We start from the raw sequence: 18,259 nt of genomic DNA on the forward strand, positions 1-18,259 counted from the left end.
ATTGTTAGTTTTTTGCCTTGGTAGGTACTTTAAGACTGCCTCGGGTGCCACCCCCCTGGCTAGAGGTGGGTGACGGTGCATCTGCGTGTGCAGGAGGAGAGGAGGTTGTGCGGCCCCCGCTGCCGCCATTGTTTTAAGTAAAAAAACCCCCAACTGTTCGGGCAGGAAGGGGGCTGAGGTGGCGGAGCCGCAGCAGCACTGCTGCCATGCCGAGGGTCCGCCCCGGGCGCGCTTCCCCTCCCGCTCGCCCAGGAACGGCTCGCCACTGGCCCCGGGCCTCGAACGCCGTCCCCTGGGGCAGGGGCCGCGGGACCCCCCTCGCGGAGGGTGACGGCAGAGCCCGCGCCCTCACACCACCCGCCGCGCGGCCCCTTTAACGGCCGGCGCCTGCGCGCGCCCCCCTTCCCTTAGCAACCGCCCCCCCCCGCCATCGGGGGGGGGGGGGGGGGGGAGGGTCACGCGCGGCCGCGGCGGGAGGGGGCGCGCGGGCGTGCGCGAGCCGGCGGCGGCACGAGGAGGGCGGGGCGGAGGGGAGGGGGCGGGGCGCCGCGGGCGGGCGGGATTATTATGGGCTGTGGGCGCCGCCACCGCCGCCGAGGAGCAAGATGGAGCTGTCTGCAGTGGGGGAGCGCGTCTTCGCCGCCGAGTCCATCATCAAGCGGCGCATCCGAAAGGTGAGGGGCCGACCGGCGCGGCTGTGGGGGGGTGGCCGCGGGACCCCCCCGCTCCCCGCCGCCGGGCCCCAGCCGCGCCGCTCGCCGGCCCGCCGGGCCCCCGCCTCACCCCCCTCCCCCGTGTGTTGCAGGGGCGCATCGAGTACCTGGTGAAATGGAAAGGCTGGGCCATCAAGTGAGTGCATCCCGCCGGGGGGGGCCGCCGCCCGCGCCGCCCTGCGGGGGTCGTCCGCGGGGCTGCGGGGGTGGCGGGGCGGGGACGGGACGGGATGGGATGGGATGGGATGGGGGGGTCTCTGTGTACGATTGGGGGGGGTTTGGGCGCTAACGCCTTCGCTTGTCCCCCCCCCCCGCTGCCCGCGCCCCCGGCAGGTACAGCACCTGGGAACCCGAGGAGAACATCCTGGACTCCCGCCTCATCGCCGCCTTCGAGCAGAAGTGAGTGCTCATCCCTCGCCCCGGGCTGGGGGGGGCTGCAGCAGGTTTGGCTTTGGGTGGGTGAGCGGGAAAGGGCTTCCAGGCTCCCTTCTTGTTTTTCTTTTTTCTTTCTTCCCCCCCCCCTTAAAGTTGTATGCTTCTGTTTCTCCCTTTGGGAAAAGTTTTAACTTCTTGACAAATTTGACTCTCTAAAGGGAACGAGAGCGTGAGCTGTACGGGCCCAAGAAGAGAGGACCTAAGCCTAAAACTTTTCTCCTGAAGGTAACTTTTATTTAAATAACTTAGGCCTAGACAAACGTCTCTCAAACCCCACCAGTTCGTGCCCTTGGAAGGACTGAACTTTCAAGTGACTTGTGCCTGCTGCCTGGCTCTGGGAGTGTGGGGACAACCCGAAGGGAAAGTGGGTGGGGGGCAGGGACGCAGAAGTGTGTGAGGGGAGAGCGTGTGCACGTGCGATGGGTGCCCCAGCAAGATGGGTGTCCCGTGCGGATGTGCACAGTGAGGCTGCAATCTCTTTTTCCAATATCCTCTCCCTCTTTACTGCCTTCTGCTGCCGCAGTGGAGAGCTAGCCTGCCCCGCTCCCTCTTTCTTCAGTAGCCTGTTCCATCCAGCCCATGCCCTGCAATTTAGCAGCATGCTGAGCTATCGGGCAGCTGTGGCGGGAGTCCCGCTGCCATTTGTGCTCCTCCAGTTGTGTTGCAGGATGTGGGTGCTCCATGAGTGTTTCATGAAGGGTTCACGTTTTGATCTGTAAACTGCAGGCTTGTTTTGCTTTTTTTTTTTTTTGGGGGGGTGGCAGGGAGGAGGAGTGTTTCACCTCTGCATAGGATAGCAGCTGAAGTTTCCAGTTCCTCTGTGATAGAACCAGCATCTCTGCAAGAAGGTACTGTCATAGCATCTCTGCTTGCTTGCAGTGATGAATGAGGAAGGTAGTCCCTAGTGCAGCTGCCTCCCCCCGATCTTTTTACTTTTTTTTAATTAAGAAATCTGGTAGTTGCGTGACTGCTTTTGAGCTCTGTGGATTTCTTAGTCTACAGGCAAAACTCCTTGCTTTGCTCCCCTTTTACCCCCCTTCCTCTCCAACTATCTCAATCTCAGACCTCAAATGAAAGTAGAAACACAACGCACCTTTGTACGATTAAGACAGACGAGCGAGTTCACAGCTTCCCTGGTTTTGATCTGGTATAAAGCCCTGGAACAGCCAGGGTGGACCCTGTGGTATGGCATCACTATCACTAAGTCATCCTATGGCTTTGGGCAAGTCATTTAGCCTTTGTGCATGTTTCCCCATCTGTGAAACAGGTTAATACTTTCTTTTGCCTGACAGCAGTAGGAGCTTTACTCAAGTCAGCGCAGCACTTTAACTGTATGAGCACCAGAAAGAGCGGTGAGGGGTAGGGTGTCACCTCTCCTCTGCTTTAAGAGGACATAATGAAGCACATGGAAGAAATGCGGGAACAGGCGTATTCTGATGATCCGAATAAAACCCAGGGGAGTATGGTAATCCTCTGAAAGTGCTGCTGATGGAACTGTTCTCCTCTTCCCTTGTTGCCCGTTTTTCTACTAACGGTTTTCTCTACCTGCAGACTGAGAACTACAAACATAACTGATACGTACCACCTCTTACTCTTATTCAGGGAAACTAGACTAGTTGGTTTTTCTCTTTCTGGCAGTCATGCATTAAATTAAACCCTTGTGTTTAGGTTTCCAACAATGTAGAGGAATGCTTAAAGGGAAACCACCAGCCTAAAATAGTTCTCTGCTTGAATTAAAAAATACTGGTATTTGTATCACCTGACATTGTTCAGAGTGGTAGAGAAGTGTTTATGCTGTGCTTTTAACGTTACTGTGTGTAATCAGTTTCTTTTGATTCTGAATGTGATACAGCAAAATCCACTGCCAATTTTTCACTCATTTAAAAAAAAAAAAAAAAGAAACCAACGCCCAAACTCAAAAATAAAACCCACTCGTTCCTCCTCTTCTCCCCTTGCCCTTTAAAACCCCCCTAAACTTGGAACCTGAATTATTCAAGAGCATCCTTTGAATCACGTTCCTGACACGTTTCTGTGGCACATCTTCCTTCTGCCAGCTTCTCGAACGCTATTGAAAACCCGTAGGTTTGCAGAGCTGGCTTGGTACTTTGTAGAAGATGGATCGTGATAGGGAGCGAGATGAGCTCTCCTGGAGGCTGGTGCCACGTTGTGGGAGAGGCTGGCAGGGCAGAGCGCTGCCACTGCTGCTTGGTTTGCAGTGCTGAGAAACGGAGTTGATGAAACTGTTAGCGCTCTGACTTGCTGTTTTTCTGTGACTTTGGATCCTACCCTAAAAATAACACCCCAGGCCAGGCAGCAAGAAGTAACCCTATCTCAGCTAGCCCTACCTGAACTTACTTGAGCTCTGTTGAGGCAAACCACTAGCAACACAACTGTGGCTAGAAACATGACCGAGACCAGCATGACAGTTTGCGTCCTATGCATCTCTCGGTCAATTCTTCTAACTTGCCGAAGATGCGGGATTGACCTCTGCTAGCCCTGCAGCACTGGTGCCGCCGCAGGAGGAGCGGGATTCAGTTCTGCCTCATGCATCGCTAATGACGTTTTCGGTTCTTTCAGCTGCAGAATCTCTTGCTAGTGAGAATTTTTCAGAAGCAGGGGAAGAAATTTGATTCTTGCATCCCAGAGGGAGTCTTTGTAGTTGGCAGTTAGAACAGTATTTGGTTTGATCTGTTAACTGGATAGATTAGGCCTGGATGCAATGATGTTGAAGCAGGAGTCTGGGCTAGGACTGCTTTGGTAGACTAGTCTGCCCTCGACTCACTAGCTTGCTACGATTTTTCATGTGTATCAGTGCTTAAACTTAGACTGCTGAGTCTCCAGTAGGGCATTGAAATAAGTGCCCCGATATGCTGCTCAGTCCACTGGCTTGTGTGGGTGTTTTAGTTTGCAGTTGGGGCTAGGTTTATCCTGGGATTAGTTCTCAAAAGCTGCAGATAGGCACCCAGGGGGATTTGCAGAAAGCATTCCAGCAGGTTAGTGGCCCACGCCTTTGGAAAAGCTTTGAAAAGCTGCATCTTCAGCCACCTGCTGCCTTTGTAAACCAGGCTCCTGTTGCTGAGAGCTGTCGTAACACTTGCCCTTTCGATCAGACTGCAAAGGGAAATAACAGTCCAGGCTTTGTAATATCGCTATCAAGATGGCTGGTGTTGAAAGTGACCCCTGCAAACTTCAACTGCAAAGTTTTGGGCAGGAAATAGGTCTTTATCCTCTGGATGCTAGGGGCAAACTTTCCCACAACTGAGATCAAGCTTGGCGGGCTGTTGTAATTCTTGGGAGGCTGCTGGTATGTTGCAAGCTTTGTGCTGAGTGTATGGGAAGCGGAGTCCTTGGTCTGAAATGGGCCGCATGGTACGTGAGGCTCTTACCTTACTACTTAGGTGTCTGGCAGAAGTTGTCCTTGAGGAGAGGCCCTTCAGCTGCAGGTCAGAATGGAAGCTGGTGTGAGGTTAGAAAGAGACAGAGCACACACTATAGTGATCTTCCTCTATTCCCCTGCTCGGTGTGCTGTTTTTATTTTGCTTTTCCCTCGCCACTCTGCTGAGAGGAATGCAAAACTCGCCAACTAATCTAATAAATTCTAGCAAGTACTATTAAGAGGCAGAGCCCGATCTGCAAGCTCAGTGGGTGGCTAGCAAAGACCCCTAGTCAGGGTGGCTGTAAATACTAAGGTGAAAAGACTAGAGAAGGTTAATGGGGAGGAAGAAGTAAGGGAGAACGTTAGTGGGGGGGGGGGGTGGGGAAGAAGAGGCTGAGCAGTGTGGTGTTCTGTCGCTTTGCCCTTCCTTGAACTCTAAAGTTGGAGTTGGGTTTCTTTTGATCTCCTCCCTGTTCATAAATTATCCTGGAGCGGTTTGAAAACAGACCGTTCCCCTTTTGTAGCATTTTGTTCCCCATCCAGTAGGGAAACTTTAGTTTATGGCAGTGTTGCTTGGGAGAACTGTGCTGTGAACCGGCTTGCTGTTGCCTTGTCACTTGGAAGACTGTAGAAGAAAGAGGGCAATAAAAAGGCAGAATGGCAGCCAAAAAGGGGAAAGAAGAGCTCTTGCGAATGCTGTTTGGAGCAAGGACTGTGGGAATGCAGGTGGAGAATAAAAGACAAAGCAGAACCTGTAATTTATGACAGAGTAGTGCTAATATGGTGCAGCAGCGCTATTGGAAATTACTTGATTTTGAAATAATTAACTAGAAATCCGTTGCCTTACAAGGTCTTTTTTTTTTCTTCTGTTTTTTTTTTCTTCCAATTGCAGAGGTTTTGATACAAGTCAGGTAAGAGAGGCTTTTCTAAGCACGTGTCCATGTACGTGCTTGTGTGCCTCAGTGCGTTAAGGGAATGAATGAACAAATATGCTTGCTGGGCCTCAAGGGACATTTATACAGAAATAGTAGGGAACAGGGGAGATATACTGGTTCCCAGGGGCAATGAGGGAAAGCTGTACAAGCTAAATAAAGGTGATACATATCCCAAAAGGGAAGGGGGGGAAGGGAAGCAATCCTAGCAGTTGCCTTGCTCTCATGACAGAGCACTGCAGCAAGCCTCCAGAAGCTGCATCCTGATGTAGGCTGAGCTGTAAGCAAAGAGTGAATTACTTTGTATACATGCTGAGTACCTCCTCAGCAGTGATCAAATCCTGCAGGTGAAAACAGCAAAACCCAGAGAGGTAGTTTCCATTTGGAAAACTTCTGAGTTAAGTAGCAAACTGTGGTGACACAGCTGAAAGGATTAAATGGGTTTGTTTTTCAAAGACCTCATGCTCAGATGGCTCATGAGTGTGATCGAGTAATGGATCTATAGCAGGGAGAAGTGCGTTTCCAACAGATGAAACTGAATGCTGAGTCTTCTCCAAACCAGAGGTAGCAAGTTGCTTAATGTAAATTTGGAAGCAGGAGAAGGAGAGCCCAGAAAATCTGCTGTCCTCTGCAGGGAAGAGACTTGAGTTAGTATAGCTGATGCCTGAATAAACCTGATCCTGTTGTAGGAATACTGAGCTTCGCAAGTGAGAGGGCTCTGGGGGCTGGTGTTAGATAAAACATCTGATACTATTTTTCTTGAAACCTTACCTGGAAAAACAAGCTCAAGGTAAGCTGAATATTTGCATATTGCTCTTTAGAACTCTAGTTCAAGCTGGTCACTGGGGACAGCAGTGTAGCACCTGGGGGGGACTGTTGGGTCCCAACTTGGGTCCCCTCTCTTAATAATCTGGCCAAAGAAGTTGATGGTGCATGTAGTCTGCCTGGAGATTAGTGAAACTGGAATTTCATAAATGCAGGGAGCTGAAACATGAGTTAGAAACAGCTTCAGCCTTGAGGAAGTGCCCCAGAAGTAACTGGAAACGCAGACACATAGCAAGTAAAGGAGACCTAGTGGTTCTGGCACGTTGGAAGAGTCCTAGCCATGGACCAGGGCTCTGTGCTAGCCACTGTGTAAGCACAAAACCAAGACAGGTCTCTGTCAAAACAGGACAGGAGCTGATTAATGTGCACAGGCTGAGAAAGTAAATTCAGCAGGACTATGGAAGTGGCCAGGCAGTGACCATCCCAGCATTACTGCTTGTCATTTAACATGGTTGAGGGGAAGCTTTGCTGAGGAATTCTGGGGTGTATAAGGCAGCTGTGGGTGTTTGTGACTGCTTCCCCCATACTTGGGGAAGATGTGGGGGAAGCCTGCTGCTTTATCACGTGGATGATGGAAAGGCAGCGCTGTGGGCAGGCGGCAATTGGGCTCAACTCCAAGCAGAGGGGCACAGAGGGGGCAGAACTCCTCACTCCAAGGTGTGATTACAGGGTAGGGAATTAATCTAGAAGACATGCGGTGTTGGCAGCAGGAGAGGCCCTGAAGGATGTCTTTGTGTATCTGCTAAAGCTGTAGATCAAGGATTTTTACTGGCACATCTGTCTGTACCGTCTGCCTGGCTTCCCTGTTCTGTGTTTTGGAATGGGACATTGTGTTGCACTTTGCTCTCCACTGGGCAGTAGTAAATTGGTGAGAAGCCCGAAGCACAAGAGCAGCAGTGCTGGAAGGGCTGGCTGTGATGGGGAAGGTGGGGGAAGGAAGAATAAAATTATTAATCCAGGCTGTGCTGGTATATAATGTCAGAAAGCAAACTGTAGCTTGTCCTGGTGTCTGCCATCTGCTTCAGAGGCACCTGTGAAGAGAGGGAGCAAGCACAGCCCTAGATGTGCACCTGTCTGTGCCTGTGACATCCTGACAGGATCTGCGGAGTCTCTAAGTTGTGGATCATTGGGATGGGAGGGGGAGAGTTGATGCGTGGTGCAGGGAATTTGTCTGGTACTGCTGCTGTGCTCCAGCCTGTAAGATGCCTGGGACAGGAACTGTGTCTAACTTAGTTTTCTGAACAGTGTGGGTAACGTGTGAGGCTGAGCAAAGAGAAACTAGCTGGACACTGCGATGCTTCCTGCTACAGCAGGATGTGTTTGGGTTTGTGTGGCCTGGAGATGCTTCCCTCTAGCCAGGTGAAAAGCCCTGTACAGCCCAGTGTTAACATGGAGAGTGTCTGTACCTGCCTTGGCAGTCGTGTTACTTGTCTCTGTTTCTTTGTCAGTCGGTTAATACAAAGTCTAGAGTCCTTGGTTCAGATGAGCCTTCAGTCTGTGTCTTCACATACAGCTGGGGAAGGGAGGCCTCATCTTTGCAATCCTTTTAAAGCCAGGATACAAGTAGTACTGCAGAGCATGATCCAGTATTAGCCAGGGAGGAACAAAATGTCTTCACGTCTCTGTTCTCTGCTCATTCAGGATCTTCTGCGGTTCCCATGGGGATCTTGGTGGGAGAAGAGGGGCACTGGATGACAACAGAGTTCTGGGGATGTAGGGCCAGGGCCTTGAGCTTGTTGTGCAAGAGCTGGCCTGCGCCCCTCACTTAGATCTGTTAGATCCCTGCCTTTACGTGCACATTTTTTTCCCCAGGCATTTCTCTGGTAGGAGGCACAGCCTGCAGGGTGACAAAGGAGATGGTGTTGGAGTGCTTAAGCTCTTAGCTGGCAAGAAGCCATCCCAATCTTGGCATGTGCTAGGGGGCAACGACATGGAAAAGTTGGGGAGGAAAAGCAGCTGTTTTCTTGTAGCACTGCAGTTCTTGTTGTGCCCACGAGATGGGGGAAGCTGCTCACTAGATGGGCAATCAGAGTAGGGGCTTGCCTGTCCCCTCCAGGCCTGGGTGACTTCTGCCTATGACCATTGCTGAGAGGGAACAAGAAAGGGGGTTTGTTTGGGCAAAGAGCAGGGTGTAGGTGGGAGGCTGAGCTCTACAAGCAACTGTGCTCTGACAAGGGGTGATGTAAGAATATGTATGCTCTGGGTTTCCATGCCCACAGGGTCTTCAGGTCATACTGCCTCAACCTACCAAAGGAACTGTTTTTTCTGCTTTCAGAAAATGTTCCTGTCTCTGGTGCATGAACCAGGGCAGGTTTTGGCACTATCTCCAAGCACCAGAAGAGCTTAAAAGTCTTGTTCCCCTGCCCTGGCTCTCAGGGAGGACTGGCACTGAGGAGTTGAACTAGTGCTGTTCCTGCTCTGTTTCATTAGTAGGTTTCAAGCAAGTGTGGTGTTCAAAAGGATGAGACAATCTCTTCTTTGGAGATGCAGTTAAACTTGAGTTCCAGCTGGCTTGGTCTCTGGCTTTAAACACTGGACCTTGCTCCCACAGCAAGGTAACGATATACAACTTGCTTGTGGTCTCTAGTTAAAATTAAGCTTCAGATCTCTGCATTTCTTGTGTTTAGCTAAGACTGTTCTGTCAGACCACTCTCACCTGCATCCATCTGTGTTCCTCAAGACCCCCTTCTACCATGCTTTCCAGGGCAGATGAGTCTGGTTGTGGGAGGGGAAGAGCAAACGGGATGCATTACTCTTCTTCTCCCCCTTGTCTCTTGCTCATTTCATAGACGACCTGATACAGTCCCCCGTCTTGGGACTAGTATGTAATTTTGGATGCTAACTCAATATTAACAGCCCCAATGCCTAGAAGGACGCTTGGTTATTTGGCTGACAGTGGAGGGTTGTGCACATTGGCTCATGATGACTGAGGGGGGCCCTTGGAAACCATTAACTGTAACCCTGAAACATGCCTGGAGGGTGGCAGTTTCCTCCTGGGGGAAGCACATGTCAACAGGGGCACTGCTTAGGGAGTAATTAGCTGCCCAAAAAGGATGTAGAAGAGCCCCATGCTTGTATGGGGGCTGTGCTGTGGCTCTTAATAGTCCATAGGTGTGTATGTGTGCTTGTCATTAATGTGGATATAAACGTGACATGGGATACTTGTCCTGAGGTGAGCAATGTGCAATTTGAGATTTGGCTGTATCTAGGCTGCCTCTCTGACCTTGGTTTTTTTTCCTCTCTCCCCACCACTGCAGGCTCGGGCCCAAGCGGAGGCCCTCCACATTGGGGATGTACACTTTTCTGTCAAGCCTGGTTCCAGCACCTCCTCTCCCAAGCTCCACTCCAGCGCTGCAGTGCACCGGCTCAAGAAAGACATCCGGCGATGCCACCGCATGTCCCGGCGCCCCCTGCCCCGTCCAGACCCCCAGAATGGCGGGAGCATGGGTGGTGGGGCTGGCATCCGTCCTCCCGTCTCGCCCTTCTCGGAGACCGTCCGCATCATCAACCGTAAGGTGAAACCCCGTGAGCCCAAGCGCAGCCGCATCATCCTCAACCTCAAAGTCATTGACAAAGGTGGGAAGCCAGCCAGCGGGGCTGGGGGCCTGGCTCGGCCCAAGATCCCATCCCGAAACCGTGTCATCGGCAAGAGCAAAAAGTTCAGCGAGAGTGTCCTTCGCACCCAGATTCGCCACATGAAGTTTGGCACCTTTTCACTCTACAATAAGCCGTCTGCTGTGCCTGCCCCCTCTCTGGAGGGCAAAGGGGAGGCTGAAGGCTCCCAGGCAGCCTCCTGTGGGCTCATTATGGGCTCCACCCCCTATGATGCCCCCAGCTCCAGCTCCTCCGGCTGCCCATCACCCGCCCCTCACTCCTCCTCTGACCCAGATGATTCCCCTCCAAAGCTGCTCCCTGAGACCCTCAGCCCAGCCATCCCCGACTGGCGCGAGTCGGAGGTCCTCGACCTCTCGATCCCACCCGAGTCAGCTGCCACCAGCAAGCGTTCTCCCCCGGGAGGGTGCGGTGAGGGGCAGACGCCTTCCTTGTCCCTTTCCTCTTCTGACCCGGAGCAGGAGGCTGGCGACTGGCGTCCTGAGATGTCCCCTTGCTCTAACGTGGTGGTCACGGATGTCACCAGCAACCTCCTCACCGTCACCATCAAGGAGTTCTGCAACGCAGAGGATTTTGAGAAGGTGGCGGCGGGCAGCAGTGGAGGAGGCAGCAAGTGAGCAGCCAGGTCCCCCCAGCTCCAGGGGCATGGGGGTGCTCTACCTGCGAGAAGTTGTGGTGCGAATGGCTGTCCTTAGTTCTCTCCTTCTCCCCTTGGCTGTCTCTCTGCCCTCACTGCCACCCTTCCTCCTCCTTTCCCCCTGCCCACTCCCTCTTGCCTGGAGGCTGGAGGATGTCAGTGGGGGGCAGTGGGGGTACCCACTATACCTGGGTGTTGCTGCCCCTGGGAGGAGGCAGGGAGGGTCGTGGTGGGGCTGGGGAGTGGTTGTTTGTGCTTGAATGTGGTGTTGTCCAACGGGCGGTGGAGCCTTTAGGGGATGAGGGATGGGTGAGCATGTGTCTGTGTGCCTGTGGGGGTCGTGGGGAAGATGGTCTTCCCCCTCCTTCCCCTTCCATCTTTGACAAAAGCTGAAGAGGAGCTCCACACCCTTGAGGGGAGGATGTAAGAGGGTTGGGGCCCTCACCCACTGCCCCCAAGCCTTCTCCCACAATGTGCATGCAGTCTCTTCCATTCCTGTATTTCCCTCTTGCCATGACTCTGATCCTGCCATCCTTCCCCTTATTGGCCCATGGCCTGGAGCTGCCATCTCCTGTCCTGTCCTCATGGCAGTGGCTGATCCGGGTGCCCCCAGACTGAAGGGGAGAGGGGCAGGTGAAGTGTCAGGCCTGGAAGGTGCTTGAGACAAAGCTGGGGTGGTGGGGAGTGCCCCATGCAGCATACGCCCCATATTGGCTTCCCCTTTCCTTTGACTATTGGTGCTACCTTGGCAGTTGTATGGGCGCTTTCAGGTGGCTTCGTCCCTCTTCTCCTGCATCTTCCAACTTGCTCAGCTTTGCAGGGCGAAGGGAAGAAAAGGGGACTCTGCTTCCGGCCCAGATCTTCCTCCTGGTGTTCATCACTTGCACTTGCTTGGGGGAGAGGGCATGAAATGCCCTTCCCCGGCCTTTCCGTGGTGTGGGCCATGGAGTGGGCCATACATCCATACTTCAGTTCAGGGGAGGATATGCCGACAGTGTGATGCTGCCCCAGCTGGGTGAGGCTGGTCTCCTGTCTTGTGTGTAGGCTTCCCCGACCCTTTTTGCTTCCCCTGCTCCCTTGGAAGGAGGGAGGGAGGGATGGATGGATGCTAAGTCGGGTTGTTTGCTCTTCCTGCTTCCTTTCGTCTCTCCCTTCCCTGTGGTGGATGGTCTGGAAGAGGGTTCCTCTCTGTCTTTTCAGCATCTGAAACGGCCCTTACAACTGTCAACCAAAGGTGCTAATAAGAAATAACTGTCTCTTTCACATCATATGCATGTGCGCTGGATCTCTTCCCCAAAGGCTCCTGTACACTGATCTAGAAATTCCTTCTCTTTGCCCCATGCAGGTAGGAGCGAGCAAGACCACAGTTTGCTATTCTTTACCCACAGCTCCCTCTTTTCCCTGATCACCCTTGTTCACATCCAAAATAAGTGCTCTCTTTTGCCTGCCATTTCTGGCTTGCTCCATTTCTGTGTGGGTCCTAAGCTTCATAGTGAGATGCTGTTTCTTTGCTCTCCCTTCTCCCCTACTCACATAGGGCTCAGCCTGTAAAGGCAAGGAAAAGAGGTGCTGATCAATCAGTGGGAGAGCCTCACCCTCTCAGCCCTGTCCCCCATATTTGGGATGGGGCGGAGGGGCGTCACTTCCTACAATAACGTGCTGCAGAGGTGAAAAGGGTGGAAAAAATTCCCTGCGCCAGGGCTCACCTACTTACAAACTTGCCCTGGGCAGGTGAACATGAGTGGAATTGACCCCTCTGGTGCTTCCACGTGAGGATGCCCTGGAGCTGCTGGCTTTTATGGAGTGCTTTTATGAGGAGTAGTGATTTTGTGGTTGCAGTGCTCTGAGGTAGAAGGAAGGCAGTTTCTGGGAGAGAGGCAATATTTGTCTGCCCAAGGGGTGTCGTCGGTGTGGTGGAGGGATAGACCAGCTTCTGACCTTAATTAGGCCTTCTGTGTCCAGAGCTTGTCTTTTCCCTGCCTCCAGCACCTGGTTGGGTGTAATAAAATCTTTGCTGCCCTCCCCACAAGCCTTGCCTTGCAGTGGTTGGAATTCAAAGCCGTGGGGCACAGTGAATTCACACCAGTTGTGACGTGGTGTGTGCACAGACAGTCCGAGGGGGATTCCAGGTGCTGTTAGCACCACCCTTTGCACACCTCTTTCTTTTTCTTTCCTTGTTTAAAGAGCTTAGTGGACTCTTTGGGGATGCAGTTGCATTCACAGCTGAAGCTAGGGGCAGGGCAGAAGAGGCTTCCCTGATCCATTCACCAAGCTAAGGCTTCCTATAACTTGTTGGACTTGTGTGCGTGTCTGTATTAATACCTGCCTGTATTTTTTGTGTCTTTATTTTTTTGCTTCTTTCCTGTGCCTGGCACACCCGAGGATCCCTTATTTTAGCATAGCCTATCCATTTGTCTGCAGCTTCAAAGATGAGCCGTTTGTAGGTGTAGGGAAAAGCTCTTTCTTAGGGAAATAGCGAGGAGATTCTTCTCCCCCCCCCCCCCCCCCCCCCCCCTTCTCAACAAGAAATATTCTGCGGCTGCGAGGTAAGAGGAGCTTATTTGTGGGGTGGATGCAAACTGGCCAGTCACTTTAGGTTGTTAAGTTACTGTTTGGTGTGTATGTGGTGATGTGTTTTGTTTCGTGGTATTGAGGTTCTGAAAAAAAAATAAGTTGAAGCGTTTAAGTGGGAGATAAAAGGGAACTTTAATAGGAAACTCTTGATGTATTTTGGCCAAGATGTATGTTCGCTTGGCAGAATTCTTTTCCCCAGTGTCTCTTGTATGGTGTTCTTTGGGGGCAGGGGGCAGGAATTGTTTAATCAAAGGGTTTTTGCCTTTTTCCAGAGTGACAAGCAAGGGGACTGTCTGTGAAGAGCAAAACAGTGGGTCGTTGTAGGGATACTCCGTGAGGATCTTCTTCCTGTGATGAGGAGACGAGGGGACTTGTTGCAGCAGAGCAATTTGTGCATTAGATCCTCTTTGTGGAGAAAGAAAGGAGTATGATCCAGCTTGCAGACACAGCTTAACTGCTTGTGTGACAAATCTCTCCCTGGGTGGGTCACCAGGTGGGAACCAAACCCTGAACCTCTGGATCTGAGATGAGGATCCTGTGCTGTTTTGAGTTAGAGGTTTGCTAACTTAAATGCAGCAGCAGCCTCAAGTTCCCTCAGGTGGATGAGCCACTTGAGGCTGACTAACCTACCTTCGTGTTTACGTGGGTTACGCTCTTCCTTCTGAATTTTTGCCCTTGCTCCTTAATGGAGATGGGAAAGAAGATCCATCCATGCCCTTTAAAAAGGGCATGGGATTGAGGGAGGAGTTTATTTGAAAGTATCCCCTTCCTTTCCCCGTAACCCCTAGAAAAAAAAACAGGGAAATATTCTCTGTGTCTGTGCCATGTTTGTTCTCTTGTCGTCGTGTTTTTAGAGGAGATTTTATGATGGAGTGGAAAAAGTGAAATGATTAGTTTTGCATAAAAAAAGAAAAGTTTAAAAAAAATTTCTACAGGGAGAGAGAGAGAGTTTAAAAATGAATAATAAATGCAGTGATTGCACAAACTGTAGTGGTATTAGATGGTCCTTAGAGAAAAGAGTATTTTGTAGTATTGAAGCATGTATGTCTGGGATGGTGTTTGGCTTGCTTGAACTGGAGGGAAAGGCATTCTGGGACTAAGCAGCGGTCTCTGAGCTGAAAAGGCAAGTTGCGTGTTGGAGGAACCCTGTCTACAAACTCTTCCCATCCTTGCCTCCCAAGTGTTGGAGTGAGTTCCCTTCCCTCCCATACCTCTCCTGTGAGCTAAGGTGGAGTCTCCAAGTGGTTTTCCGGCCGAGCGGCCCTCAGAAATGGCCAGTCATGTTCTGCCAGAACATGGATCGGGCCACCAACATGGAAACAGTTGACTTACTTTGCATGCACAGCAAGCTGCTAAGATTTGGGGTTGGCATGTACCTTTCCTGCCAAGTCGCTGTCTCGTCTCTTTTTCCCTCCCCCATATCCAAGCAGGATTAAACATGGTGGGCTTATCTCCCAGGAAGCAGATACACCTCCCCTCTGTAGGGTCTCTTAACTTCTTCCAGCATCAGGTGGGGAGTGGCATTTTTCCATATAGGATTCACCACATCAGGACAGAGAACCGAGTCCCATCTGTATGTAGTCCGTCTCTGACAGTAGTCAGATCTTCAGAGGCAGATGAGAGAGCTGCCTTGTGTGCTCTGGAGGTGTTGCCGAGTGAGGCATACCCTCTTCTTGAGGCCAGCAAACGCTGGAGGTTTTGGGGTGGGGAGGGGAGAGGAACACCTTGACAGCAGTGTGCTTGCATAGGGCTGCTGCCTTCTGCTCCGACTTCTTGCGGTGTGGCAGGGAAGATTTGCCCAAGTGTTTCTTCAAAGCGAGGAGGCAGCTCTTGCATGCTGGCTTCCCCATCCAAGATGTCTCTGCTGGGCGTTCATCTAGTGCGTGGGAGTGACTGCAGGGAAGAAGGAAGCCACCAGATGTTGGTGTCTGAACAGGAGGTGGCATGCAGGGGATGCTAGGACAGCTTTTCTTGTCTGGACTTCTCTGGTGCCCTTGGCTTTGCAGTGGCAGCTGACGGATGTCTCTGCCTAACGTAGCCTGGGCTGCTCTTGGGAACTTCTCCTCTCTCTGCCCATCGAGCTCTGCCAGTGCTTCCCACAGCCTTCAGCCTGGAGCAGCAGTCTCGTGTCTCATGCTCTCTTTTCTCCTCGCTGAGCAGAGCGGGACTGGGGAGGCATGAAGCTAATGAGATGCAAGCTCCTTTTGGGATGGAAAACAGAAACAGAGTGTGGCAAGCAGGCCCAGCTGTGGTGAGCCACTGCTTAATTTCCCTTTTCAAAAGAGAAAGGGAGCGTTTTTCTGTGTCTCCCCTTACCGAAGTTCCCAGGGAGATTTTATGAAATAAAACCAAAACCAACCACAATCCTGCTTTTTACCAGGTAGGAGCTGCCTCTGAGCTGAGTCTTCCTAGGGATTTCACTCCCTTTCCCAGCCCCTCTTTGTAGAGGAGGTTTTGGCAGCTCCCAGCGTTTGGAGATGATCACCTTCCTGGGGACCTCCTGGCAGAAAGAGGTTGCCACGCTGAAGGATGGTGTCCCAAGTCCCCCACACTTCTGCCCACCCCAGGTCATGGCATTAGTAGGGCTGCTTGGGAGCAGGTCCCTCTTCCCAGGGAGGTGTAACGAACCTGGAGTGCGTGTCTGGCTAAGTGCTTATTTTTCCCCTCGCCTCCTTCCCCACCTTCCGACAAGACCTTTTCCTCCTTGCCTGGCACATCCTTTTACTCCAATGTCACTTGCTTTTGCTGCATTTTTCAATTGCCCAATAATTGTGCAAGAGCTGGGATCTTATTTACTTTTTATATATAAAAATATATAAAAGAAACCCTCTCCCCTCCCCTTGTTCCCCCCCATCTTGCCCACTGCCCTGCACGCAGCCTTCCTGATCTCTGCTTTGAAGGTGGTGTGCTGTAGAGGGTTGATTTGGGGCCGGGGATTTGGTGCCTCCTGGGTTCTGTTCCTTCTTGGTTTGCCGTGGCCTTTCTGCCAGCTGTGTCACTGCCCTGTACCTCCATCTCCCTCGTGCGAAGGGGGTGGTGGGTGGAGGGGACCATCCTGCTGAGGGTGCTGGCAGGCTGACTCCCATGGCATTTGCACAGAGCCAAGGAGTGCCAAGTATTGCTTCAGAAATCCCCCTCTCCCTGTCCATGCTGCCTTCCCTAGGTAACTCCAGCAAGTATCTTCATTTCATCGATGCTTTGGGGTTGAGCAAATAAGTGGCTTTATTTTCTTTTCTTACTTCTGTTTTTTAGGTCCTTCCCCAGAGCGCAATGTGTATGGTTTCTTTTTGGGGGTGTAGATGGGAGGAGATGTTGGAATCTATCTCTCTCCTCACCTTTGCCCTTCTGTCCTCTACTTCTCTCCCCTTTCGATGCTGCCCTGTGTCAGACTGACATGGCTAGTGGGGTTTGCACCCTTGTCTGTGCAGGGTCAACAGTCTTGGCACCAGCAGCTTCGCATGTGTTCTGCATGGTGCATCTCGGGTGCCCTGTGTCCCACCTGCCTCGCCTATAAGGATGTCGCAGGGCCCCGAGTTCTTTTTTCTCCCTTTCTTTAAACTTCTACTTCCAGGAATGAAGGGAGGTGTAGTCAGCTTGCCCTTCCCGTGGTGGTGGGCTGCCTCTGGCAGTTCTTCTGTCCCTTCCAGCTTCTCTGTGGTGGGAAACTAAATGTGTCCAGGACCATTTGAAAGCATGGGTCTTGGGGTGAGAGCCCCTCCACCTCGGGTGAGTGCTGTGCTTTGAGCCCTCTCCCTCCAGGCACCCATCCGAGAGTGTCGGCAGAGGTGGTGCTCAGGGTAGAGGAGTGGGCATGCCCTCTGCGCTCCTGGGCCGAGCGGAGCAGGGAAGTGGGCAGCAAGCATGGTTCTGTGGTGTAGGGAAGAAGTAAGGCGACAGAAGAGCAGCTAAACGCAGTCAGGGTGATGCCAGCTTCAGCAGTGGCTCAGAAAACGTATCTGGCAGGAGGGAAGGGGTATGGTCGGGACAAGTAGCTGAAGCGTTAATTCCCATTGCAGGGCCCTGGTTCTTGACTTTGTTCCTTGTTCAGCTGAGCACTTAGAGCTTGTACTAAACCGCAGGAGTGCAGTTGGGTGCATCAAAGCACTTTGTGGGGCTTCGGGGCCTTCTAGGACTAGCCTAGCAGCCCCCCCGCTGCGCCCACTCTCCAGGGGTGCCAAGGGTTTCCTTCTGGGCAGAGCAGCAGGTAGGTGCCCTTTCACAGGTAGGTTGCTCTTCAGCTGTCCTCGGGGGAGCCTGCTGCTTCCAGCCCCCTGGCTGCAAAGGGGGATGTAGTCTTAGATCAAGTTCTCAAATGGAACAAAAAAAAAAAAAAAAAAAATCATCATGATGACTTTCTTTAGAAAAAAGTTGTCAGGCCCATGTCCCCCCCAAGCTAATCAACTTGGTATGCTCTTCTTCTCTTCCCTGCCATTAATCCTTGTACGCTCTTTAATAGAGGACTCTTTCTCTGTTTTGGGGTAATTTTTCCCCGTTTGTTTCCTTTTTGGATAGAAAGTTGTCTGGTGGTGATGGAGGACAGGGGCCTGCTTCATCTGTTCCTTCCTTTCACCTTCCCCGGTGCCAAGCTTAGGCTCAAATCCTGCAGATTCCTGCAAATACTGAACTTCAAGCAGGCAAGCTACCCCACTGAGCTCTGTGGTACTTGGGTGCTTCAGAATTCTGCCTGTGCTTGAGTTTTGGCAGCATCAGAGCCTCATCCTTTCTCTTAGAGAAGGTCAGACCTAACTCCTAGAGTGCTGGTGGTTCTGGTGCAACTCATCTGTCTTTTTGTTTCCCCTCACTTGACATACAGAGTGAAGGCGGTAATTTTTTTAATTTAAAATAAACCTAAATATGTATCTTGTAATTTTTTTATTTTGAAAAAAAATGCATTTAAGGATTGTGCACGGATGAATTGTATATCTATATATTTTTTTCGTCTTGCAATTTTCATTTTAAATATAGTGTTTGTTCAGTTTGTTTCAGTTTTTTTAATCCAGTTCCCAGCTGGCTAAACTCTGTCTAGAGTGGATGGGTGGGAGGCGTAGCCACTCGGAGGGGCGATTGAATCACCCCTTCCCCTGGTGCTTCCCACGAGAAAATGGTTTGCTCCAGGTTTGGGGGTGGGGGTTGTGCTAATTACTCTTGTATTCTT

At 51.7% G+C, this 18,259-nt stretch overlaps 1 protein-coding gene across 2 annotated transcripts; it reads left to right on the forward strand.

Annotated features, from left to right (window-relative positions):
• Nucleotides 1-605: 605 nt before the first annotated feature.
• CBX6 (chromobox 6) lies at nt 606-17,946 on the forward strand. 2 transcript variants are annotated; one of them, XM_059816091.1, is made up of 6 exons: nt 606-674; nt 806-849; nt 1,047-1,112; nt 1,307-1,373; nt 9,539-10,506; nt 13,377-17,946. In XM_059816091.1, exons 1-6 carry the CDS (start codon nt 606-608, stop codon nt 13,426-13,428), a joined length of 1,266 nt encoding a protein of 421 aa, XP_059672074.1. In that variant the 3' UTR covers nt 13,429-17,946. The 2 variants fall into 2 exon arrangements, with proteins under 2 accessions (XP_059672074.1, XP_059672075.1); XM_059816092.1 differs by lacking the exon at nt 13,377-17,946 and having other exon boundaries at nt 9,539-10,699.
• Nucleotides 17,947-18,259: the final 313 nt, after the last annotated feature.

Source organism: Gavia stellata, chromosome 4 (assembly GCF_030936135.1).
Source record: "Gavia stellata isolate bGavSte3 chromosome 4, bGavSte3.hap2, whole genome shotgun sequence".
Classification (NCBI taxonomy): Eukaryota; Metazoa; Chordata; class Aves; order Gaviiformes; family Gaviidae; genus Gavia; species Gavia stellata.